The 27,037-nt window shown below is 45.4% G+C and overlaps 1 protein-coding gene across 17 annotated transcripts in view; it reads right to left on the minus strand.

Moving 5' to 3' along the window:
• The window catches only part of Nin (ninein), a 102,421-nt gene that overhangs the window by 58,089 nt on the left and 17,295 nt on the right, over positions 1–27,037 (minus strand). For 12 of the 17 annotated variants that reach the window (XR_015045227.1, XR_015045228.1, XR_015045226.1 and 9 more), the window contains 3 exons: positions 21,181–21,262; positions 10,557–10,646; positions 8,501–8,670 (listed from right to left, as the gene is read on the minus strand). Coding sequence is in view for 14 of the 17 variants with exons in the window: in XM_085830408.1 (XP_085686534.1) it covers positions 8,501–8,670; positions 10,557–10,646; positions 21,181–21,262 (342 nt within the window). In the remaining 3 variants the exon portion in view is untranslated. The remainder of the gene's footprint in view (positions 1–8,500; positions 8,671–10,556; positions 10,647–21,180; positions 21,263–27,037) is intronic. The other 5 variants (XM_085830416.1, XM_029484595.2, XM_085830411.1 and 2 more) reach the window with 1 other exon arrangement.

Here is a 27,037-nt window from a genome sequence, read left to right on the forward strand (position 1 = left end):
TGAGTGGGACATGGGGTGGGGGGCGTCTTAGAGACAGCCAACTATGGCTATTGCTTCTTCCAGAATAATGCTTTGGCCAGGAACTCCAAAGTTGGACCATTGAGGTTTGTTGTCCTTTGGTGGCATGGGCATCATGGTCAAATCACGTAACTGCTGCATGCCTCAGTTCCCTCAAGCTAAGTCATAGCAACTGTGAACACATGCTTCATACCAGAAAGCACTGGTCAGTACCAAGGGCTAAGTGCTCCGTGGGAGGTCCCTGCTTTTAACTAAATGAAGTAGCTATTAGTTATTCTCTCTGCTACTCGGATGCTCAAGGCAGGACGAGGACAGAGAAAGAATAGCACAGTCCTACATCAGCTTTAGGAATAACTTGGGAGAGATTAGCAACTATGGCTCTGACAAGTGAACGGACTTGATTCACTCTGTTCATACTGTATACATCTAACAAAATATTCTCAGATATATAAAACATCTTCATGACTATAAATAATACAGTCGTTGCCATTTGTGCCTTAAGATGCCTGGGGCTGGAGGGCAGGGAGGGACAGGTGTGGTACGGTAATTGTGATGTAGCAATCAACTGGGAGTCAATGTGGGGTGACGGTCTCCCCCGGGACCTTCCACTCCACAGAGGGCCCAGGATGGTACATCTGGCAAGGGTGGCCCTGTGATTTCTTATTTACAGGGCAGATACAAAAGAATGGGTCAGAGGTTGCTTTGCTCCCGAATGGCTACCACAGCAAGTGGCCCTCACCCTTCTCAGTTAGACAAAGGATGTCCTTCCTGAGGGCCACACTGGCCATTGTAGCCAGCCTAATTGCTTTACAGCTAGCTGAGGTATCCTGGACACATCAGCCACACGGTTGCCTCAATTTCAGGAATGTTTTCTCTGGAGAGACACCTGCTTTGGGGGACTGCAGAGCAGATGGCCAGAGTCTCCTGGATCCCAGCTTCTAGCCCCAAAGTGGAGGCAGCATCTGCAGCCTTCGGACTGCATGGGCCCTACCTACAATAGGCCAGCCACTGTCTCCACCAGCCATCTGCTCCAGCTAAGACCTTTGCACCCTACAGAATGTATGGCTAATTAAGTGATTATGGGTATACAGGAGGCTATTCTGCCGAGACAGAGGTTGCTGAGCTGATCTCTGCAGCCTAGGAGAGTGCAGCACATTCATTTTGAAAAGGGACGGCCTTGTAACGCCAGAGGAAAAGCAACAGTTTCCTGGATCGGCAAAGCGCCTTTAAAAGGAGGAACATATTTAGCAAAGCATGGGTTAGCTCTGAAGAGAACCAGAACCCTGTCTAGGTAGCATCATCCATAGGATTCAAAGCACAGCATCCGCAGTGTGTTGGGTTAGCCTTAAATGTTTAGAAAGCTGCACTCTGAGCTGCGCATCGGAAGCTGAATGTGCCTGGGGGGTCTGCTTTTGTTTCTGCAGGGACACACTTCCTGGGACTCAGGAGAGGCTAAGGCGGTGGAGAATCTGACAGCCCCAGCTTCCAGTCTCTCTAGTCTCCTCTCAGGGAGGAGCTACTGGAGTGGAATGCAAATTGGTGCCTTCATCTCTAAAGGCAATTAAATGCTGCAAGTGAGAGCTGAGGATAACGGGAATTAATGTATGGTTTTAAAATGCACGCACAATCACATGAGTCCTCGAGCACTGCCAAAAAGCCTTCAAGTGCTGCCAATGCAAAGATATGCGCAGTGTCAGCCTCTTCCCTTAGTAAGGCTGGGCGTTGCTGGATTCTAAAGTCCTGAAAGGGGGGAAGTCTCCCCACTCCTTTTGAGGCACTTTAGATTAAACCTAAATATAGACCAACACTACCTCCGAGACAGGGTCTCTTTAAGTAGAACGGTCAGTTTTTATACTTCTAGTCACTCCAGTTGCTGAGTGGGTAGTAAGCGACTTCTCTATGGAAGACACTTAACAGTATGGTCATTAGAGTACCGTTAGCTCGGTTTTGATTTGCTCTGTGTCTTACGTTTCCTGTGAAAAGTGAGGATCAGAAATTACTCATCTGGAAGGCTGTGGAGTACAGATGGGGTCTTTTCTTTGCATGATTTGTCTATTTTTACTTCCTGTAAATTGGTACTTTAGTCATATGTCTGTCTGTGTGAGGGTGTCAGAGCCCCTAGCACTGGAGTTACAGACAGTTGTAAGCTGCCATGAGGATGCTAGGAATTGAACGCAGGCCATCCGAAAGAGCAGCCAGTATTCCTAACCACTGAACCATCTCTCCAGCCCCCAGAGATGGACTTTAAGGAACAACATCTTGATGTAATCCAGGCACCCAGGTCTGCAAGTCTAGTGAAAACAAGATCATCTTGTTATCTTTAAAGCGGATTCCAAGGTCTTAGGTCACACTCAAGGGATCTATGATCCCATACTGGAGTAGCCACGTAACCTAACATGACTTGAGGGCAGGCACATGAAGGGAAGAGGAAATATCATTAACCAAGCGTCTGTCCTGAGGACGTCATCCCTCAATGAGGGGAATGATGGACAAGGATATAAAGGGGAAGTGTGTGTCACAATTGAACATTGACCCACACAATGGGAAACACAATGTTTCAACACCAAGTTACCCATATGTGGAGATAACCTCTGGAAAGTGTCCATCTCAGACATTTCAAAGCAGTTTGAATTGATGTGGGCAGCAGGGTCAGCATTTTGTTTTAGGGTTTCATTTTGCAGGGCGGCAGGACTAACCAAGGACCATCCTAGCCTCTCACCTGCACAGATGCAACACAGAGCCTGGACGCTGCTGAGCATCCTCGGGCCAATGCGCCTGTCAGATTTAACTTTCCTCTCGGGTTCTCACTGAGCCGCAGCGTGTGAGCTAGTGGTTTTGACTTACATTATTATTGTCTACAGTTGAAGAAATAATTGTTGAAATCCCCTTGCTCTTGATAAGGATCTTATAGACCCAATTTATTCCCTGTAGAGGGAAACAGTTAACAAGCTGCGCCCTGTTCTTCAACTAGGCCAGAAAGCAAAGTGGCCCTGCCCCAGTTGTATTAATTACACGAACTTTTCTACCAAGCCTGAAGAACAGAGGATACAATGAAAATGTGTGGGGTTTTTCCCCTGCTAGCTACCTGTGACAAAACAAGGGCCTGCAGCCCAAGGTTCTTTAGTAGCTATTCATCAAAGGGAATAAAAATGTACTCTTAAAATCCCGAAGTCTCACTTCTGTTTTTTACTGAAGGACAAACAGTGTCAACCACAACCCTCTTGTCAGTCACACCTTCGGCTGGGACCAAGAATGTGCCCTTTGTTGGCTGCGATTCACTGGAGAGTAGAATGTCCTCCTGAATTGACCTGGGTGAAAATGATCCATCCCATAAAAAAGAAAAATCACCATTCCTTTCGATCGCAGCCGAAAGGAGAGATCAGACTCTCCAACTGCCAGATAAACACATTAAATCGGAGGCCAGGCACATCACGGCTGCTGGTGGGCTCTACCTGGCCTGCAAATTGGCATCTTGTATGCCCTGCTTTCCAGATGAAGTTCTGAAGGACTTACACAGCACTACAGAATTCACAGAGGTCTCAACAAACTACAGTGCCGCTCCATTGCCTTATAAACCACGCTCGGTAGGGAAGACACTCTTAATAGCTAGGTTAGACATTTTTGCTTTCAGCAGGAAAGAATCAAATAAAAGCTGCCTGATAAAAGTTCTAGGGAGTGGGAAGGGCTAGAGATCATGAAAATGTTTAGTTTTTTGGCACTTGAACACAGGCAAACAGAATCAAAGTATGACTAAAGTTGTGGCAAAGTTTATTTATTTTATTTCATGTGTTTTGGTGTTTTGTCCGCATGTATGTCTATGCAAGGGTGTTGGATCACAGACAGGAGTGTGTTACTATGAGGGTGCTAGGAACTGAACCTGGAAGAGCAGCCAGTTCTTTTAACTGCCAAGCCATCTCTCTAGTTTTCATATACTCTGTACAATGCGAAGCAGAGCAGCTATGATCCGTGGCCATGTTGGCCCTCACCCACAGCTCATGACATGCAAGCAGTGACTGTCTATACGAGCTTCCAAGTTGCTGGTGGCTAATGAAGCCTGAGACGTCACACGGGGCTTATATTAAGTATAAACTTAGATGATTCAAAGCAATCTCTACATTAGCCTGGCACACACTTGTCTACATTTGTGAACATTGCCATGAGTGTCAGCAAAATGGTGAAGTTACAGGTAAACTGCAGAGAATTATCTTTGAGAGTTATCAATAGTTTGGGTGGGAGAAGGACTTTGTGTAAAAAAAAAAAAAAAAAAAGACACCGTGAACTATACCACCCCAGAGTCTGGAAATAACAGCCTTCAGGCAGAAGTGCGAGGCTGCAGCAACCTCCCCTTTGATTGGATAATAACCCCAGAGGGGAGAAATGGTTCTTACTCTCTTTTCAGTTACAGTTTGCTCATTTTGTCCTGAGAGGCTGAGATCCTAACGGGGGCAGCTTTGATAGGTGAGCGAGACACGGTTCCATCCTGCCTGTAACCCATGCCTCTACAGGACCTCAGTAAAACCAGGATTTGACTCAACCTGAAGCTAAAATTAGTTTCCCATTAGGGAACACAGCCAGACCACCCTCAGTTCAACTCCTGATAAGAGGTTTTGATTTTTTTTTATTGTCTCCATCGAGAAACTCTGAAGCCACTTTGGGGAAGGGAAAATCAGACCTGTTGAAAACAGGAGAAAGAGCGGACCTACAAAGCTGGCAAAGTGTCCCTATCTTGCAAACCTAAGAAGTCTGTCTCCATGCTCCCTCCTCCATGACTTCTCCTTTGATATTGCCAGGTAGCTCCATGATGGAGTAGGATCCCAGAGAATAGATTCTCAGCACCTCCAAAGACATGGAAGATCATATTCTCAGGCGGGAAGAAAGGAGACAGAGGGGCTGGAGAGATGGCTCAGCAGTTAAGAGCACTGACTGCTCTTCCAGAGAACCTGAGTTCAATTCCCAGCAACCACATGGTGGCTCACAACCACCTGTAATGGGATCTGATGTTACAATGTACTCACATACATAAAATAAATAAATCAATCTTTAAAAAAAGAAAGAAAAGAAAGAGAGGAGACAGAAATGAATGCACCAGAGTACAGATTTGAGATTCAGACTCCCTAGTCAGGCAGGGAGAAGTCTCTCCTCCAAATAGGAGGGTACCTTCACCTCCTCTCCCCTCGGAGGCGTGAATGGCGGCTGTAGAAAGGGTGATGACTCCAGGACAAGCCTCTTGGACAGGTAGCTGAGGCTAGAGCTACTATGTAGACACAAGACTGATATGTGCATAAAACCACAGCACAGGACCGTCCGCCCAGGGGAAGGCTGCTGGTGAGAGCGAGACCTTGGGCAGGGTCGCAGATGCCCAGGAACATCCAAAACCTGAAGAGAGAGCTGCTTTGAAAAAGGACAGGATTGGGGACTGAGTGGAAGATCACTTTTAGCTTTGGGTTCAGCTACAGTACTAAAAACCAAAAATGGCAGGACCGACTCAGCTTATTTTGGGGGCAGGAAGTAGCTGTGACAATCTCAAGAGGCAAGGCAAAGGCGTGTCATCTGGTACCCCTGTGGGTGCTTTGGTGTGGGATGCAGCAGACTATGATAGTGGGGAGACTCTCTGGGAGCAGACACCAGAGACAGGATCCTACCCAGCCAGGCCTCTGCCTACAGCTCTTTTAGAGGGTGGTGAACAGGGTAGATTCTGACTGTGGTGTTCAAAGGTCCTCCTATCTGAGGTTTCTGGTGCATCTGCAAGAAGCTGTAGCACACTGAGCGTGAGGTGATCTCTCTATAACATCCTTTACCATCAGCAAGGTTTCTCCTGCCTCAGGCTTCACCTCATGTTTACTTATACACAAAGCCAAAGGCTCATTTTTAAACATAGTAACCCCAGTAGAGTAAAGAAGCAAGTCCGTAACTGAGCTAACAGGGGGCAAGAAATACACCGCCAGGAAGGGCTGACTCTGCTCAGAGGCTCTCTGGGTATCTATCCCTGGAGTGTAAGTAGATACTATTGTGTCAAAAATAATTGTGTTTCTTGGCACCACATAATAATATCTTGAGACCAATTCAAGAGATAAGACACTAGACTTAAAAAGGGTCCTTGAATAATTAAGCTTACCTCCTAAAGCGTCCCGACTCCTTTTTAAGATGTATATCCCAATTAAATTTCATATCGCCCAGATTCACGACGAAACAGATTTTACATAGTAACAGGACACCGTCTCCAACAACAAGGAAAAACACGGTGCTATGAATATTCAACGACATAACGTATGCAGATCCTTGCCCTCCTAAAATTGTCTGTGTAATGTGGCTTTGCATGTAAGTTGTGTGTTTTCCGAGGCAAAGGTCTCAGTGTGAATGTGGCAAAGGGACCAAGAAAGGAAGGAACCACTGACCTGAGCATGGGGTGGCCAGCATCTCTGCCCTAGGCTAACCTGCCTGGGACACCAGGAGGCCCCAGGCCATACTCGCCTTCTCCATATTTATTGGCCACATGCCACCCCCATTATTCTTACTCCATTTTGTAAGCTCTCTTCTAGTTACTTTTCTTTTCTTTATATTTCTGTCACTGAACCATCGTTTCTAGGGAATAGATTACCATTTGATTTTCCTTTTCTTTTTTGAGAGGTAAAGGTATTGAGGGGGAGAGGGGGGGAGAAAAAGAGAGGGAGGGGGAGGGGGAGAAGGAGAGAGAATGTGTTCCCCCCTTTACTTCTCAGTATTTACTGGCAGTTCTATTTCCTGTGGGGAATGCTCCCCACACCTGGGTTTGTCCTTGTTTTCTTTAGGTTGGCAGGCTGTTGAGGACAGATGTTTGATTGCTAAGGACATCCTTGGGAGCAAGTCTCCTATAGATTTTAGTAACAGGGATGCTAGGCAACCATGAATACACATACTCACACAGACGCATGCACAAACACACACACGCACAACTCGTGCACACTCGCGCGCGCACACACACACAGTCAGCCTGCAGTCTGCAGACCCGTCCAGAAAGCGGAGGTGCTTTGTCTCTTTTCCAGCTCATATTCATGTATGGAATATTTACAGCTCCAATCTGAGCTGAGATTTGCAAGAGATTATTTAGAGTTTGCTCAGCAAGGCATTCTTGATCATGTTCTATAAATGGGATCTTGGCAAATGAGCCAGAAAGACAGACTAAAGAAAATGTTACTGCTTCTTCTTTACTGACAGACTACAGTGGTGTGCAGAGTGGAAAGAAGGGTATCAAGGCAGGTGGCGGGCCAGTGTATGAGCTGCCCCTGGGTATGATGGGCCCAGGGAGGAGTGCTGGGAACTGCCACACCCTGGGGAAGCACCCCTACCCCACTCTTTGAAGCAAGAACCATGTGTTTGAATCATGTGTTGAGTCCCAAAACATTAAAGTGCAGGGGATTTTAAGACATCAAAACATGAAGCTGGGGAGATGGCTCTGTGGTTAAGTGTGGCTGCTTTGCAGAGAGCCCAAGTTCAAGTCTCAGGCACCTCCACGGCGGCTCACAACCATCTATAAATCCAGTTCTGGAGGATTTGATGCCATCTTCTGACCTCCCCAGGCAACAGGCATGTATGTATATGGTGCACATATATAAAGGCACCTATATGTTTGAATGTATTCAAACATATAAAAATAAATCTTAAAATAAAACTGAAAAAGTTAGAAACACAAGACTTCCACTCTTCTGTCATGGAAGTTCTTTGTGGTTTGAGGTTGGAGACAATGAAAGATTTAAACTTTTTTAAAAATCTATCCACATGTGTGTGAGATGTGTGTCTGTGTGGGTAGTGTGTGTGCACATGTGTGTCCATGGATCCCTGTACCCATGCCTGTGTTGAGACCAGAGGAGGATGCTGTGTGCTCTGTCTTGGCATTCTCTGTCTTATTCCCTTAAGATAGCGACCAGCAGCAAGCCCTGGCAATGTTGTCTCCAATCCTCCAACTTCCTCCCTACCCCTCTACCACCCCGGCCATGGATCTCCTTGCTTCTATCCCTATCCCCAAGCCAGGTGGCACATGTCAAAAACCACACCCAGCTTTTTACTCGGGTTCTCGGGATTTGAACCCAGATCTTCAAGCCTATGCAGGCAAGTGCTCTTACCTGCTGAGTCCTTGGTTAGCTTTTTAAAATCATTAAAAATTAAATTAAATTAAATTAAAAGTGCCATAGCAGTGAAAGATACAATTCCAAGGAGAGCTTTCAGAATAGAAGACAATATAAAAATAACTGAAATCTGGGTAGACACATAGAAACAAGGCACAGACATAATCAACTTCCTGAACACTGAGACAAAATTGGAAGGTTAGCATCTATGTCCAAGAGGCAGGAGAGGAAAACCAGCAAGGGCCATATCTGAGTGGAGCCTGTTGCACTGTGAATGCCTAACTTCTGTCTCATGCTACCCAGGGCTCATGCCCACGCCCATCGATCAATGACCGAGCCTGTGACTGTGATCGTCTTGTGACTGTGACTGAGTGCCTTACCTCACTGCAGTCCCCAGCTGGGATGGGTGATGACCTCGCTTCTTCCTCTAGTGGCTCAAGCACTGTCACCTCCTCGATCTCTTCCCCAGACTCTTGAAACTCGGGCAGTGATCTTCGTCCATAACGCTTCCCACCTCTAACATATTTGGGCTGAGCTTCTGGGGAACAGTCTAGACAAAGAGAGAAGAGTGAAGGCCACATAACGTGAGAAGTAGCCCCAAGCCACGTGGGGTACAGCCTCTTGTAGGATCCTCCAAATAAACCAGCCCCGTGGGCCAGCTGTGGTGGCCGTGGGCGCATATGAGTCCTTGGGTCCGATGTGGAGCAGTTTCTACTTCTGATGGTCCTGAGCATCTGCTTCTACGCATCTGTAAGTTATAGAAACTATGATGGCAGAAAGGAAGTTGATTTAAAAAGCTAAGTAATAAGATCAGGAGGGCCGGGCGTGGTGGCGCATGCCTTTAATCCCAGCACTCGGGAGGCAGAGGCAGGCGGATTTCTGAGTTCGAGGCCAGCCTGGTCTACAGAGTGAGTTCCAGGACAGCCAGGGCTATACAGAGAAACCCTGTCTTGAAAAACCAAGAAAAAAAAAAAAAAAAAAGATCAGGAGGGCTGGGGATGGAGTTTGAACTAGATGTGGTGTTCGTGCCTATGATTCTGAACTCAGGAAGTAGAAGTAGAAAGACTCAAAGGCTCCGGGTCATCTTTAGTTACAGTGAGGTCAGAGCAGCTGGGGCTAAAGGGAACTCTCTATCAAAAAGGGTGTACAGCAGCGGTTGATCCAGATTATCTGTTTTAGTAAGTTGGTGGCTTTTGAGTGTTGGAGGGCATAAGAAGTAGACGGGGGGGGGGGGGGGGGGGAGGGGGAATCTAGCCAAGAGACACCTTGCAGGAAGTCCTGGGCCCTGTGCAGCTCTGAAGAGTCTGAGGGAACACAACAGTCTAAGCACATTTCAGAACTCAGAGGGAAACACCCTCCCTTACCTCAGGGTCCCCTGGTTAGCTGTTCCACTTTCTGATCTACCAGATAAGCAGAGCAACACAAATATGAAACTGACACCGAGAATTCTAGTCAATTAAGGACAGCTCCTCGAGTCTGCAGAAGCTGGCCTCGAGATCATATTTATAAAAATGATGAAGTATATATGAAACTGTGGGATAAAATTGCAAGTGGAAAGCCACAATAAGAAACATGATATACAGCGCTTCTGTTTTCAACATCGGTGGCGTGTAAACAAAAGGGGACGGTGCCCAGGGTAGAGTCGCCTCCAACTCTGAAGAACTCTGGTGTTCTGGAATGGATCAGCACTTACCAGTTTCATCCACACTGCCGCCAACCCACCCACCAAGCGCCGTGTCTACAACCACCACCTCTACCACAGTCACAGTATCACCTCGTCCATGCCACCTCCACCAGCTCACACTCTTTCTACTCTGAATGCTTTGGGGCAATAATGATAAATACTCCACTCCAGGGTCATCCTTCAGCCTTGTAAGCACTTTGCATAGTATCAGGGCAATCAAATATTCTATTAAAAGAGGTAAGAGGGGCAATGATTTGTTCTCTTATTGTCTGTCTGTACAGACACACTGACTCTCTGGAGGACACACTCCCTGGGTCCTGTTTGAACACATGGTCTAAGCACATTTCAGAACTCAGACACAAGTGTTTTAATTGAGGTGTATACATATATCATCAGGGCAAGTCTGAGGAACAAAAACCCCTTTATCCTCCATGGAAGGATGGTTGGGTTGGTGGACTCTGAGTTCAGCAACCCTGGGAGGGTAGATGACCCTGTTTACCTGGCCACCTTCCCCCATGCCACCTCCTTGGGCACAAACTTAGATTCTGTGATGCTCACAGATGTAGCGGCAGCATTCTGAAATGCTCAGGGAAGCTAGGAGTGAAGTATTTATGATAGCTATGCAATTTCCAGCGATTAATATGCAGCTCTTTTTAAGTCCCAGCCAAGTCACTAGATCGAGCAATTCTCTTACAGGGAGTGTTTAAACACACAAAGTTTATATTGAGAATGGCATGCATGCTAGAAGGTACCTTTCTTCAGAAGTGAGTGTGTCAGTCTGTGGGTACCCAGGAGCGGGACAGACACTCGAGCTACTTGCTGGCAGCTGACACCCACAGATGCTGGTCAGACAAGAAGCAATGCAGAAGCATCCTTAATTTATTATTAGATGTTCTTAAATTTTAGTGCCAGACAACAGGATACATCATTAGTAACGAAGAGGGCTTAGAAAGGACTCAAAGGAAAACATAAAACCCAGGACTTTCCAAGTATGAGAATAGAGTTTGTCTGGGGCTATCACCGGCAAAGGAGTTCTTACTGTGTTTTGCACTGCTTCCAAAAGGAAAAAGAAGAAGAAAAGGGAAAGTGACGGAATCCACAGACTCTCCCAGGATGGCATCCTAAGCTATGTACTGTTAACTCTCCATCACAGAGTAGGGAGTGTTGGTAGAATCTAAACAGCTCTTCTTCTATACAAAAAAAAAAAAAAAAAAAAAGTGGCCAATTGAGAACCATGGGGAATATTGTGGATTTGGAGGTTACTTTTTTGTTTGTTTGTTTCAGGAATTTTAAAGCCTCTTAAATTACATTTTAATATAATAACCAATCGTAAGCAAAATTTAAGTTAATATCTTCTAAATTACATATATGTATATATACCACACACATATATAATCAGCCTGTGTGTGTGTGTGTGTGTGTGTGTTGTTGTTTCCGGTCCCTACAAAAATCTTACTAGAATGAAGATGTTAGCATGCACAAAGGAAAGATGGATTATTATGGCTTCTTTGTCAGAGTTTCTAGAACCATCCACATAAGCAATAAAAATTAGGACCGCCACAGCAGTTAGAAATGGCTACCTCTTAGCATCATGTGCTCACACACCCCTGTCCTTCTGAGAACATCAGCATCAAGGAGAGACCCCAACAGTGAGAAGTCGAGAGAGGACATTCATGGTCAACAGCTGTTGCTATGGAGAGCATCTGCAGAATAGGGATCTCCCCGGCCATCTCAACAGGCTTCCCAAGAGCAGGAGCAGTCCAAGAAGAAGGCCGCCGTGGGAAGCTTAGAAACTCTCACTCAAGGTGAAGAATGCAGTGTCTAACCTTATCACACCTAATGGAAGACACTGCCACCCTGAGCAAAGTGGATTTACTTTAGGAGTGTACCCAGAAGCAATGATTTCTTCCAGTTTCATTCTGGAACAATTTTACTGATGCTGGATAATATGGGGTTCTTTGGTTTATGGAAATGAAACTGTTTCTATCACAGGGCTTCCTTCACCACAGGCCAGCGTTCCAAGGAGACTCACAAAATGAGGCATGAAAGATTATCCTGTCTCCGGCAGCTCGCTCCTTCAAAGGATATTCAAGAGTCATTTTCTCTTCTCACTCATTTCTACTAACTGGTATCAAGCATAAAAAAAAAAAAAACAGAATGGGGGTGGGGGGATGAGTTGGGGAAACGGCTCATTTGGCAAAATACCTGCTGCACAGGCATAGGGCCTGAGTTTGCGTCCTCAGCACCCACATCAGCACCCAGACAGCTCAGGTTCAAGGAGAGACTCTGTCCCCCCCTCAAAAACAAAAACAAAACAAAACAAAAAACTTAGATGGGAGTGTTAGAGGAAGACCTTGATGACTATCGGGCCTCCATGCGCATGTGCACACACCCAAGAACAGATACACACCACTCACTAAATGAATCAATTATGATGAAAGAAGATAATTAAATAAAAATAAGTGTCAGGAAAAGGAAAGCAGGCAAGCCTAGTCTCCAGGAGGGGTCTCTTCCAGCCTGGAAAAGCTTAGATCCAGAACATGGCTTTGAGGCAGTCCTACCTGGCCTAATTTAGGTATCTGTTTTACTCCATAAACCAAACACCTGGTTAGAAATAGAGAAACCTGGATTCAGCTGGGCATGGTGGTGCACACCTTTAATCCCAGCACTTGGGAGGCAGAGGCAGGCAGATTTCTGAGTTCGAGGCCAGCCTGGTCTACAGAGTGAGTTCCAGGACAGCCAGGGCTACACAGAGAAACCCTGTCTCGAAAAAAAAAAAAAAGAAGAAGAAAAAGAAAAGAAACCTGGATTCAATTCTCTCAAGATGCTAGAGCAAGTGAGGGAACTCACTGGCTCCACAGAGCAGGTAGAAAAAAGGAGATGTAAGTGGAGAATTCAAAAGATAAGAAAGAAAGAAAACCATTTATTTCTTTTCCTCTTAGAAGGCCAAAGCACAGATGCGCCTTCATTCCATAGCTCATCTGTCCCAAGAAGAGACACTTCAGAGCTGTGACAGGTGCATGTGTGGCATGAGCAAAGGACCCAGAAAAACTAAGATGGAAATACAATGAGTGCTGCAGACAATGGTGGCCTGAGTGGATGGGCCGATGGCAGGCAGAGGAACTGAGACAAATCACCATGACTCCTTCCCCAGCCTCCTCCCAGCCTCGGGGTGCAGGAGGAATCGCCCTGTGCCTGCCTCACTTTCTCGCCCTCCTAAGACTGACCACGACCTCCTGTGTGCTGGCCCCTTGTTCTTGCTGTCTCAAATCCACTGCATGGCTGGCCAAAGCAGAGAGCACAGAGCCCTGCAGGGAGCCTGGGTGGTTACCCAAGTCTAACCATGACTTCATCATGCAAAACTCTCTCTGCACAAACACAAGCTCAGGACCTAAGAGACACCAAAGCACACAACAGAGAACCCAAGCAGACCTTCAGGGCTGCTTCAGTGTGAGACAGGCTCCTTCAGTATCCACTCACGGGACATCAGAGGGGTTACCTCATGTCCACTGAGGGATATGACGGACCTTTTATCAAACTTCTCTGAATAGCCTTAGACTTTTTCCAAGGGTGAAGAAGAAGGGCTGGCCATTATGGTACCAACATTCTTTTTCTGGACTGGCTCCTGCAGACCCTTGCTTCCGGTCTCCCTCTCTGACCCTTTAGTGAGCCAAGGACATCATGGCCAGAGACACAGGAAACACTAGCACCTTGGTCCATCTGTGACTATGCCTTTCTGGTGGTGTCTCTACACCAGGTCTTTATCAAGCCCTCTCTGGATACAGTGACAGGATCATAGAGTCCTCACACTCCTCTTTCAAAGACTCCAGAAGGGGAGGGGAATGCCACGTGAGGCCCTTCAAAGTGCCTATTTGTTCTGCTTGCAGGGTTCCTGAACTCAACTTGAAAATAATAAATGATGAAAAAGAATAAGCTGTGTGCAAATCTCAAGACAATCAAGCCACAAGACTTTCTTGGGAAGGCTGTCATGCAGTGTAAGAGGACACGTGGTCCTGTTGTACAGTCCCTTACTGCATAGTCTGACCTGCATCATCACACCACCCCAACCCTGCCCCATCCCAGGGTTAGAAGGCTTTGGGTAGTGCAGAACCACAATTGAGTCTAAATACGAGCAAAACAAACAGCTAGAATCCAAGAGCAAACAAGCTAGAATGATAGACAGACAGACAGCTGTGGGGGTGGCAATGCCCTGGGCTGACTGGCCCAGTTCTGTAGTCTATCTCAGATTTAGAAGAGTCAAGAATCAGTGGACAGGAAAAGATCTGAACCAACAACAATGGCAGTGCATCCCAGCCTTTGCCTGGGAGGACTGACTTGATTGGCTGGCCCATGAGGGTGCACTGCATTTGCCATCGCTTTGTGAGTCACATCCCCCTGACTGAACCTTCAAGGCTCGGCTCAAAGCATCACCTTCAAGGAACTTCTTGGGCACAGCCTTTCATGACGCCTTTTCTCCTTGCTGTTGTGTGACTCATACTGTCTGCAGCTTCTAATTTAAAAAAAAAAAAAAAAAAAAAAAAAATTATCATGTATACAGCGTTCCTCCTGCATGTATGCCTGCAGGCCAGAAGAGGGCACCAAATCTCACTATAGATGGTTAGGAGCTACCAGGTGGTTGCTGGGAATTGAACTCAGGACCTGTGGAAGAGCAGCCAGTGCTCTTAACCACTGAGCCATCTCTCCAGCCCCAGCTTCTAATTTAATAATGGCCACAGTCAATGTTTCTAAAACCACCTTTGCATGTTAAAATTTCCTATCCGGGGCTGGTGAGATGGCTCAGTGGGTAAGAGCACCCGACTGCTCTTCCGAAGGTCCAGAGTTCAAATCCCAGCAACCACATGGTGGCTCACAACCATCCGCAACAAGATCTGGCACCCTCTTCTGGAATGTCTGAAGACAGCTACAGTGTACTTACATATAATAAATAAATAAATCTTTAAAAAAAAAATTTCCTATCCATTTTCAACTGTACTTCCTGGGGCATCAGGACTTCATAAAAAAAAGCACAGGCCAAATGGACCTGGAGCAAGATACTCTATCAGGGCCTTGAGGGTTAGGAGTCCTTAACCTCATGAAGGCTTCCTTTCCTCCTTAACCATGCCATGGAGCAAGGTCATGGTCGTGTGTAGCAACTCCCGACACAAGAGCCCCACCCTGTCCTCCAGCCCACTACCCAGGCTGCTGTGGAGCAGGTGGCAGCCCAAAGCCACGAGAGTAAGAAGATGTGCCCAGCAGTAGGCACCTGGAGGAGCAAGGCCAGGAAGTGTCCCAACCTTCAAACCACAGCGTATTTCCTCAGTCTTATTTTTCCTAACATGTCAGACCAGTGGCAAATGTATAGAAACCAGAGCTGCTCTGAGCTTGATCTTGCCATAACAGTCTCTCCCCTGTTAGTTTTACCTCCATGGATAGGCTGCTGTGAGAGAGGTGAACAAACCCTCTAAGACTCCCATGTCCTTTGTGTCCCCTGGGTGGGAGCCTTCTTACACACTCACTGCAACTGAAATAAAATACACTAGTCCCAAGCACACTACTTCATTATCGTGATTCTCAGCACCCTATTTACTAATTTTACGTAGCACGAATATTTGTAGAACACTGCATGGCTTTTGACAAGATTCCCTTTTATTTTTAGTAAAATTTTCCTAACAATAAGCAACCCTCTATGGCATTTTAATAACTGCTTAGCCTCTAATTACACACATAAGCCACAATTTGCCTACTGACACACTGACAACATTCTTACTACACACACACACACACAGAGAGGCATGATCCAAAGCGAGCATCCTTCTTTCTCTACACATGATCATTTACGCTATATAAAATCTCTGAGACGCATGCACTGATCAGCCAAGAGCATCATTACAGCTCACGGCGAACATTTTACCTGACCACCAGCAGGCATGGGTGTTTCCAATTTTACGACTTGCAAATACCTTCTCTCTCTCTCTCTTCCTCCCTCCCTCCGTCCCTCTCTCGCTCTCTCTCTTTTCATTTAAGTCAGGATTTTACTTTTATAGGCCAGGTTGACCTTGAACTTGTGACCCTGACCCACACACACACATGCTGATTACAGGTATGCACCACTGTGTGCAGATATAGTAACACTCTAACTCACACTTGTATGGTTGATTTTGGTGACAGTGATTTGGAGAAAACTTCTGGTCCTTGCAATCGTCCTGCTACTAACATCAGAAGAAAAGCACTTATGTTTTTATCTTGGCCAAAGTGAAGACACAGGCAAACTTCTTTAGCTCTATGTGCTAACGATTTACCAAGTACAGACAGCATGGCCAGACTCCAGAGCTTGGCTCAATACCTCTGCATGCAGTTGCAAACATGTCCTTCTTTAATGGCTGTAAATTAGGATCTAGCCCAGTGTCCAAGGAACTCACCCTGCTGCATGCTTGCTAAGTGAACGAAAGGGCATGGTTTTTACACGTATGGCTTTTTGAACATATAAGGAAAACAACTACAATTAACAGGGATGGAATGGCCCTTGAATTAAAGTTCTGGGGCAGAAACCCCCACCTGCCAGAAACAATGCCTCTTCCTGTTTTCCGAGCTGAGCTGGCTTTTCCAAACAGCTAAAGGAAAGGCATTTTCAGTGGGCTTCTTGCATGATGCTAACATTTATTTCACAAGGTGCATCCAAGGAAGCCAACGTCTCTAGAGCATGTTGACACCATGCTCGGCAGCACCTCCACTACAAAACCATGGTAATCCACTGCCATTACAAACTGGATCAATAGTTAATAAGTTGTTGCCCCTCTCTGATCCCAGAAACAACTTAAAAATTAAACAGTACACGTAGCTAGGAGGGAGTTGGGCCACTGTTGCAGTTCATTAGGGTGAAAGCTACAAAGGACATCCTACCATCCCCAGCCCATTGTCCTATCCTTATCTAAATTTCACTGTGCCTCTATTGTTACTGCTTTTTACAGGAAAAACTCTCACAAGTCTCAGAATTTCAAAAGTCGGTGTTATAAAAGTGCTAAAAATAGCACAGGAGAAGTTATAAAAGGGCAGAATCCAAGAGTAGCACGTAAAAATAATGACTTAATTCCGTATCCTTGCAAATCCCCTTAGAGCTTTGCTTTGTATTATTTATGTACAACTGCCTTTTATTGGAAGACTAAGAGAGCATGGAATACAGTAAGCATCTGCCCTTCAGAGAACTTTACAGTGAGGCTAGCTAACACAGTTATGTTAGGTACAATCTTACAGAATGGGAAAGCTAGTGTTTGTGGCTTTTCCTATAGATTTAAATAATGCCATTGGGGCATGAGGAGACAACACAAGCAAACTACGGAGCTGAAAGGGTTTCAACCATTTTTAGATGTCAGCTGGCCAAAGACCATAAAGGAGAGATGTATGTATGAGGTCACACCACTAAAGCGGTGGAACCAGTGGGTTTTTTTGGCTTAAGTTCTTCCTATCATATCAAGAAGATTTTTTGATACTGTACCTTGGTCAAGTGCTATAATGGTTGGTTGGGTTGTCACCTTGAGTGGATTAAGAAGTGTCTGTTACTTATAAAACACACTTGTGTGTCTATGGGAGCGATTCTGGAGAAGACAGACATGTGAGAGAGTGATGGGGAGTGGACCTCACCCTCGAGGTGGGCTGTAGAGTCCTTCAAGGGCAGCCAGGATTAAAATGTCCAGTGAAAGAGCTGAGACTCCATGTTACCAGCTTGCCTTCTTTGTGAACAAGTGGGTCTATGACTGTTGCTGCTCTCCCTATAGGCATCTGACCCCAGTATGTATGGCCTATCAAGAGGGACCCAGTACCAGTGACTTTAGGAATGAGTACTTGTGAGTTTTCAGTGCTAACTGGGCACTGCTGGGATCTCTGGTTCCCAGAGAACCTTGCCTTTCTAACATACAGACAACCATTGTTGGGATGTCCAGGTACCATTGTGTAAGCCAATCCAGAGAACTCCATTTTATAAGCGGTATATCTATTTGCACATTCCTTTGGTCCTGTTCCTTTAGAGCACTTGCCTAATACAGATGTAGGATGTTTTGTCTTACAGAAACCTTACTGTTACCACTTCATGACCCTCTGGATTCCTCACACTATAACCTATAGCCCTGTCTTGTTTTATCTTTTCTTTCGAAGCCCACTAGGACTTCAAGAAGCATGATGAACACACCACAACATAGGTCCATATGGCGAGCATCCCAATGATGCAAGGACACAGGCAACTCTGTCACCAACTGTCAGGCATGACCTGCTGCAGTTCACTCCCTCTTGTCACCTAGAACACCTTGGCAGGCTCTGAAACAGGCTGCACAGACTGGGGACCAATCCATCCACCTGAAGGCTAAAAGGCTAAAAGGAGGGCCTGGAGAGACAGCTCAGCAGTTAGGAGCACTTACTACTCCTTCAGAGAACTGGATTTGGTTGCCAGCATCCACACAGTAGTTCAGAATAGCCTATAACTCTAATGCTAGAGGATCAGATGCCTCCTTCTGGCGTCTTTGCACATACACATAAGCTAAAAATAAACTTATACATGTACTGGAGATGCAGTATTAATGTCTTCCCCTGCAATCTATTCATGGGACTGCCCTGGCCCTGCGTTATGCCCCCATTTGGCTTTTTATAAAATGACAGAGCGCTCTCCAGCCCTACGTGCTGCAGCGTCTATCATTGGACGGTGATTATTAGCATGAAGCTCCGGAGAGGTAGAGCTGAACTCAGTTTGCTACACTGTGCTTAAGTCCTTTTTGACTCTGCACACACAAACCAGTCTGTCTGAGTGGGTAGAAGAATGAGATTTAGAGTGAGCGGGTGCATGTTTTGGTGGGGAAAAAAAAATGCCTTGATAGCCATGAGCAACTGGAGGGACCAGGGAGACAGAGGCCAGGGAGACAGACAAAGCAGGGAGTCTGGGAGTCATGGGCCATGCTGCCTGCTTCCCAGTAGATAAAATACTCAAGGCACTGGTTCTACTCTGGATTTGTATCCTGTTAAGACCAGAGTTAGCAGCATCACTGAAACACGGGCTGAAATACTGTCCTGCCCATAGGGTTCCTACTGCTGCTTGATACTGCTCTGGGGACAGTTCTGAAACATGATGGAGTGATGATGCCTTCTGGGTATAATCCTGGAAGACTGGTCCAAATGCCAGCTTCTGCCTGCACAGTAGTGTGGCCCACATGCAGTAATGAAACCACCATCTGCAGCTAGCTTTGTCAGCCTGGCATCCTGGCAGACCTGAGCTCATCTTTTCCAATTGCTGGTCTCCAACTCTGTACAACCCCAGGGGCAGCTGCCACATGTGTGGTTACCACAAACCTGTATTTCTATAGTGACAGATTTCTGTCAGACGATAGCATGCGTTTTCAGGAAAGGATGGTGAGAGTGCCATGCGGAGTAATGTCAAGGCTGCCCCTTCCCAGGGCACTTGAAAGCACGGCGACAGAAGTATGTTTAAACTGCCTGTGCTCATAGTAGCCAAAATTTACCACTCTATCCAGGGTCCCCCAACCTTGTATAATTGCTCTCAGGATGACAAACTTTTAAAAAGCAAAATTGCCAATAAATGTGAGATCCCAAAAGTAACAAAAGTCCTTGTTCCCATAGTAGTAACCTCTGGACCTTCTGTTATGAGCCTAGGAAAGTCTGAAGCACATAAGCACCTCCCCCAGGCTCAATAAGAAACTACCGGAAAGCTGTGTCAAGTCCTGGGCCCACAAACAGCCTTACTAATTGTACTGGCTGGGTTTGTGTGTCAACTTGACACAAGCTGGAGTTATCACAGAGAAAAGAGCTTCAGTTGGGAAAGTGCCTCCATGAGATCCAGCTGTAAGGCATTTTCTCAATTAGTGATCAAGGAGGGAGGACACCCTTGTGCATGGTGCCATCCCTGGGCTGGTAGTCTTGGGTTTTCTAAGAAAGCAGGCCAGTAAGTAACATCCCTCCATGGCCTCTGCATCAGTTCCTGCTTCCTGACCTGCTTGAGTTCCAGTCCTGACTTCCTTGGTGATGAACAGCAGTGTGGAAGTGTAAGCTGAATAAACCCTTTCCTCCCCAACTTGCTTCTTGGTCATGATGCTTGTGCAGGAATAGAAACCCTGACTAAGACACTAATGGTAGATATCATTAGCAAAAAAGGGGAGACTTAAGCCAGAAGCCAAAACATTATTAAAGGTAAGGCCCAGACACATGACCCAAATCTGGAACACTTTACAAAGTCTAGTGGAGATCTAGACCACCAGTGAAGATAAGAAATGAGTTCCCATCTGTGTTCTGTGTAAATGGGTCACACCGAAGAACTCCCCAAAATGCCAACCACTTCTGTTCACATTTCCTGTTTGTTTTCTTTTTTTAAAAATCAGGTTTATTGAGGCTCCCATTACATTACAAGAGACAGAAGTTACAGCACCCTCCAAATTTCCTGATGCCCCTTATCCCTAGCTCATGTCAATCAAATGACTTCATAATTTTCTATATTTAAATACAGGTTTCTACACCAGAATTCCCCTCAAATATTTATCATATTTCTCTGATTTTAAGACATACAAACACCAAGGCCAGATTTGATCACACTTAGATTAGGATATATGTTATCACCAAAAACATTTGAGATTATATTTGATAGCACTTTTCTCTTTTGAGATATGTAGCTGTATAGCTTATAATATATGACACTTTCTTTTTAAAAAAATCAATGATATACAGCTTAATCCTTCTCTCATGACAGTTACTTCATATTTACTAAGGCTAAGTGTTCCAGGACCAGAGACATCGGAGAGTGGGGGAGGAGTCCTGCAGAAGTCACCACACTGTCATGCAGTCGTGTTTACAAGTAGAGGGCTTTCTACTCATTGGGACCACACAGAACTCCCTCTTGTTGGCCACATTTCTTCTTTCAGGAAAATCTCCCCCAGACCAAATGCTATACAGACACAGGAAGCAAGGATGGAAGAGCTGCCGCCAATCACTCATTCCTATGAATCATTCCTGTGCTATCAATCCTTATATAGGAATAATCCAATGATTTCTTCCACGCTGTGGTAAAGAAGCCTCATTTAAGACTCACTGCTGTTTAACAGCTACAAGGCTCTTGTGATGGTATCAAGAGAGAAGTCTCTAGAAAGAAGGATTCAATCTATGGAGAACAGACATCCCAAATCCTCCACAGGCACACTTCATGCACCTCACATTTTTCCTCTAAGAAACTTTTCAAACATTTTAGAGGGAAGAGGGAAGGGCAGGGGATTGAACTCGGGGCCTTGTGCATGTCAGGCGAACACTCTACCACTGAGCTACACGCCCAGCCCTTCCCTTGATACAGTGTTAAGGTGGAACATAAAGTAGAGGAAATGGTAGTGTTCTTACCTGACTCCTCAAAGTGCTCCTCACTGGATAGAGTTCTAGACAAGATAAGTATTAATGCTTCTTTAAATTGGTCAAAATGTACCTAAAAAGCAATAAAAAAATACATTTAAAATCATGTTCCACAGACCTAAGAAGGCAAGCCCATCTGCAGGGCGTGTGCACTGTTCATTTCCACCCTTGAGAAATCATCACCCACGTTTGTTCTCCTCCTTCATCTCTCCAAAGCTCTGAAGGAAAAACAGGCTGTTCCTTGCTCACACAGGGCACACTGGTGTTTATACAAATACAAGTATCTATTCAGCTTTCTAGGAGAAAAGCTAGCTGGCAAACCCCCCGTAAACTCACGAGCTACACTGTGAACTCTCAACCCCCTTTACCTTTTAAACAAGATCAAAAGAGGAAGACATTAGGTTGGACTTTAGTAAACAACCCGTGGATGCTTTAATCTCTCAGGACCATCTAGAAGGGAGTCAGCTCTTTCAAGGAAAACTTTAATATGGTTTTGCCTGGAGCAAGCATATAATATTTATCTCCCAGGTCACTGTGAGTATAGAAAAAATCAGCGGCAAACACAGAGAATGCAAGAAGCCTGAGCAGCACATCCATTGGCTCATAAAACATAATTGCCTTGACTGGCTCGGGCGATCCAGGCTGACGTTCAGAAACCTTCATCGGAGGCCCTTACAAGGGTAAAAGTTGTTCTTCTACACCTTTCTGTGACCTCAGCCTGGGACAGCAGGGAGAAATAGCATTTCTAGTCAACAGAATTCTAGTTTGATTGTGTGGCACTTATTTTCCTGGACAGAGGTTTCAATTATAAATGATAAATTAAAAAAAAAAAAAACACTTCCAAATTAAAATAGGAAAATTGACAAAGCATAGTAGTCACCCTATTATTGGAAAAAATGTCCTATCTGCACAAATCAAACAAAGCAGAGGTGTCCTTCTTGATTGAGACTTATGTTGTCGTAAGACGGAAGAATGAGCCAGGCTTAGTGGTTACAGCCTGAAATTCCAACTCCCAAAGAGCTAAGGCAATGGAGTCACAAATTTGCAGCTTGCCAGAGTAACAGAGTAAGTTCTAGGCCAGCCCATCAAAATCAAATAAATAAAAAACTAAACCTGGGCTTGTGATGTAGCCTAGTGGTAGCACACTGTCCTACCATGTTCAAGGCCTTAGGATCAATTTCCTAATACAAAACAAACAAAACCACAACACATACACACCAAGCTAGGCATGGCTTTAATTACAGCACTTCAGAGGCAGAGGCAGGTGGATCCCTTGAGTTTAAGGCCAGCCTAGTCTACAGAGCAAGTTCTAGCATAGTGAGCGAGAGCCACACAGAAACCCTGTCTTGGGGGGGGAAAAAAACCTCAAAGCAAACAAAACTGTATTTAGTTAAACTCCCCCCAAATTATATTCCTTTTAGAGATTTTAAAGTTTTTAATTTACTTATATTTATGTATATGTGAATGTGTGTGTGTGTCTGCTTGTTTGTATGTGCATGCAAGTGCCCATCCTGGCCAGAAGAGGGCACTGGGTGTCCTGGAACTGGACTTACAGGTGGTTAGACACTATGTGGGATGGGTGCTGGGAACCAGACCCAGATCCTCTAACAGAGCACTGACGGCTCTTAATCATTGAGCCATCACTTCAGTCCCCATAGTCCTTTTAGATCATGTGGACTTCACTTAATTTTCTAATTGCTGTTAAAGACTATAACTTGATGTATATGTATGTGTATGTATATGTTGAGAAGAGCTAGTGTTTACCCTCTTGGCAAATTTTATGAAAGATAACCACTTTTGAAATCAACAAGCTAGAAAAAAAAAAAACTTGAACAGAAGTCTGTCCAGGAAGGTAGAGCATCTGCTAAAGCAACAGGACGGTCCATGAAATAGTTAAACAATTGCAGGAACATAAGCTGTGCTAATTAGAAGTTTGTGCCTGACAAACCACCTTAAAAACCTCAGGAAGGCCGGGCGCAGGGGCGCACACCTTTCATCCCAGCACTTGAGAGGCAGAGGCAGGCGGATTTCTGAGTTCGAGGCCAGCCTGGTCTACAGAGTGAGTTCCAGGACAGCCAGGGCTACAGAGAGAAACCCTGTCTCCAAAAACCAAACCAACCAACCAAACAAACAAAAAACTCAGGAAGAAGAAAGTACACGGTCCTGACTTCAGAGATAGGCTCAGGTAGGCATGGTGCCACCAGGTAAACTGGAGTTCACATGGCTGAGGCCACTTACCCCACCAGCCAGTTCACAGCACCACACATCTGGGAGCTCAGCCCAGCTGACAGGTGTCTCTTAAGTTCAAAAACCATTCCTCCTCCTCAGGGCAAATAGCAGAGCGGCTGAGAAGACACACCCAGGCTCTGAAGGCCACTCTGCTACTCAGCTCCCAATGTGACCTGGCTGGCTTGTCTAACTGCCCCAAGCTTTTGTCTGCTGATCTGCAACAACTGGGGCTGTCTAGCAGATATCCTGTATGCTTCATTTGATGGATATGGATTGAGCATCAGCTATGTGCCCGACACTAAGCCCAGGTGACACAGCAGAGATGGGAGTGACACAAGTCATGGTCTTCATGGAACCCAAACTTATAGATGTATGGCAGGCACTGTGCTAAGAGCACTGCATACCTTAAGATTCCATAACACCCTTCCCTAAGCAGCGCTCTAGGGAAGTAAAATGGAAGTTATGTAAAATATCTAGAACACTCTAGGACTTATTAGGCACTCACAAGTGGTCGTTAATATTAACATGTATAATCCTGGGTTGACTAGTCCCAACACAGAGAAATGGGGCTGCATTTTTGAAGCATGGCAGTGACCATGGGAGAGACACAGTCAAGTTCCAATAGGGTAGGGTATCAGTTGGGGGAGCCTGGGGCCAGTCTACTGTGGAGTTGCTCAGAATCAGAGAAAGTGAGGTCTGCTATACATGAAGCCCCCTAACTCTGAGCTTCCCTGACTTGAGTTATTCCAGAGGGCCCTGAGTGAAGCCTCTCTCCCTCTTCCTGCAGTGATAAGCTAGATGAGGGGTGGGGGAGGCTCATCTGAAAGGAAGGCATTCCTCCTGAGAAATTCAAGCTCTTTAGACTTGACTCTGCAGGTCTCTCTGTAGGGTTTCTAAAGGTCTATGTTTTGATAGTCATAGATGAGAGTCTTTCTGTGAACTGGGCGTGGTGGTGTCTGCCTGTAATCACAACACTTGGGAGGTGAGGGAGGTAGAGAGGGGAGGATTGAGAGTTTAAGGTCAGCCTCAAACAACACAGTAAGATCCAGGTCAGCCAGAGTTATATGAGACTCTGCCTTTAAGAGGAAGAGAGGAGGGGGAAAAAAGCCTTCAGTGTTGAGTTTGGTCTTGACTAATTCAGTTCAGTATATAGAAGTCACCCTGGGGTCTGTTAACCTCCCCTGACACAAGGTACAGGCATCTATAACCTGGAATTACTTCCAATCAACATTAATGGCTTTCTATGTGGCTGAAATCTCCTTGACTAAGATGTAACAAGCAGCCTTTGGGATGGTTAGGTCTCTAATCTCAAAGCCTTGATTATCTGATTAGCTAGCATATGGCAGACAATGAGCAAACCGATGGGGGAGACCTTGTGGCCAAATACAGCTTAAGGCACTTCTGCCAGGATGCAGGATAGATGGGACCAATGCAGGAGTTCCCAACCGTTGTTACTGTTTTAGGATGTACTTATGTTATATGTATGTTTCACCCACATGTGTGCTTGGTGCCTTTGGAAGTCAGGAGAGAGCGATGGGTCCCATGCAACTGGGGTTATGGATGGTTTGTGAGCCACCATGCCTGCTAGGAACTGAACCCAGGTTCTCTGCGAGAACACAAGTGTTCTTAACTACTAAGACATCTCTCCAATATCACCACCACCGCCACCATGCATGCGTGTGTGTGTGTGCACACACACACACACACACACTCTTATAGCTGTTAAGACAGCATCACACTACCTGGTCTCCAGCTTACAAAGACCTTGCCCTCTAGAGCACTGGGATTAAAAGTTCCCCACCCTGTCTGGCTTCATTACTTTAACACCAAGGTCATCCTGCTGCGATCTACACACTATAGCCCAGACACAGCAAACAAAAGACAGAAACCCATACAGTAAGGACAAAAGGTAACTTCACACACAAATAATAGATGATTCTTTTATTTAAAAAAATGTTTTTAAATAATTCTATGTAACCTATTTTTAAAAGATGAAATATATGGACTCACAACTAATAGGCGGGGCATTGTTTAGTTTGGGGCATAGATGTAGACGCTGCTAAATGAAGCCTGTCATATCCCTTTTCTACTATATTGAAAAAGCTAATAGGGTAAAATGACTATGTAAGTCTAATTATGCATAATACTCTTTGATCAAATAAAACTTAAACTGATTTTTTTGGACTGTCTAATGGTTAATCTCTTCTTCCCCTTGTGTGTCAGTACATGAGGTAAAGGATTTAGTTATTGGAAACGTTATTCATGTATGTCTCAGATAACCCAAGTTTAAGTGAAATACTCTTGAAGGTTTTCTCATAGACTGTCTTTGAACTTTACAATACCCATTCTGAGAGGCCACCTTTAAGTTTCCAAGATAAAGGTTGTTGAGGGGTTCCTTGAGGGGTTACCTGGGGAACCAGGCCCTCTGATGTAACTCTACAGAATCAGCTATTCTGCCAGACTCAGGCCCACTTCACTCATGAGAGCCCCACCGAGCCAAGAGAAGCCTTAGGCTTCATGGTGAACTGCCAGGTACCCCCTATGCAGCAGATGTAAGGCCACAGCAGGCAGAGAACTCGAACTCAAGACACCTGACCCCTGCTCTCAAGGAGTTTATCAGATCCACTCTAGGGAGCAGGAGGATGGAATGTGGAAGGGAGGGAAGTGTATTAGCAGCGAGAAGATAGAATCTGGTGACTACCTGGAAAGAGACAAAGAAAGCTGGCAGAGGCCCCTGATCAGTCAGCATGTCCTACTTGGCCAGTGGGAAGGAAAATAGGGCCTGGCTCATGATCTTGCCTTCTCAAAGAAGGCAGAGTTAAAGGCTTCCATACAGAGTGGGGAAACAGTCTCATTTTAGCACATAAAGCATCTATGATTGTTAACTCAGAGGTTCTTCATGGCTCTAATGTCACATATCCAAGCTGGCCCCTTCCTTCCAACAAACTTCAGACAGCCCTTGGCAGCTGGGCTAAACAATTAGCACAGCTTCAGGCCCGTTTCTATCTTTATTTCCTTCATGCAAGGGCATGCAAACCTGGGGCCCCAGGACTTCAACAGCAGTAAATGCCACATCTTTGATTCAAGGAGACCGTTCTCTAAGGGAGGTAGGTGATTGTGGGTCCCCCCCCCAATCAATGCTCATGAATACTGATGTGGTAAAAAGCCCCTCAGGGTTCAACCCAGACCCAAAATGCTGATAAATGGCCCCTATTGTCAGGAATCACATTAAGAGCAAGCTCACCGTGTTCAGTACCTAAGAAGATTTAGCACCTCTTTTCCCTCCAAGGGAGCGTTATACTATTGTAGTATGTCAAATTTTAGATATATACAAATATGCAAGGCAAGTCAGTCTTACAAGGTAATGAGCTTCCAGGTTGTGGGGCCCTGGCTGGTGCTTCCCCATTTAAATAAGAATTGCTGTTGCTCATTTAATAAGCATCTCTCTATCTATGCCTCAAAGGGCAGTTTGCAGCAATGCAGAAATTACATGCCTGACTAAAAACACACATGACATTTAAACTAAATTAATAGGAAGGCTAGTCAAATCCCAGTCTCAGTCGGTCTCTGTCTCTCTCTCTCTCTCTGTCTCTCTCTCTCTGTCTCTCTCTCTCTCTCT

The sequence above is a fragment of the Mus caroli genome, unplaced genomic scaffold (genome assembly GCF_978045245.1).
Source record: "Mus caroli unplaced genomic scaffold, Mus_caroli_1 scaffold_14, whole genome shotgun sequence".
NCBI lineage: Eukaryota > Metazoa > Chordata > Mammalia > Rodentia > Muridae > Mus > Mus caroli.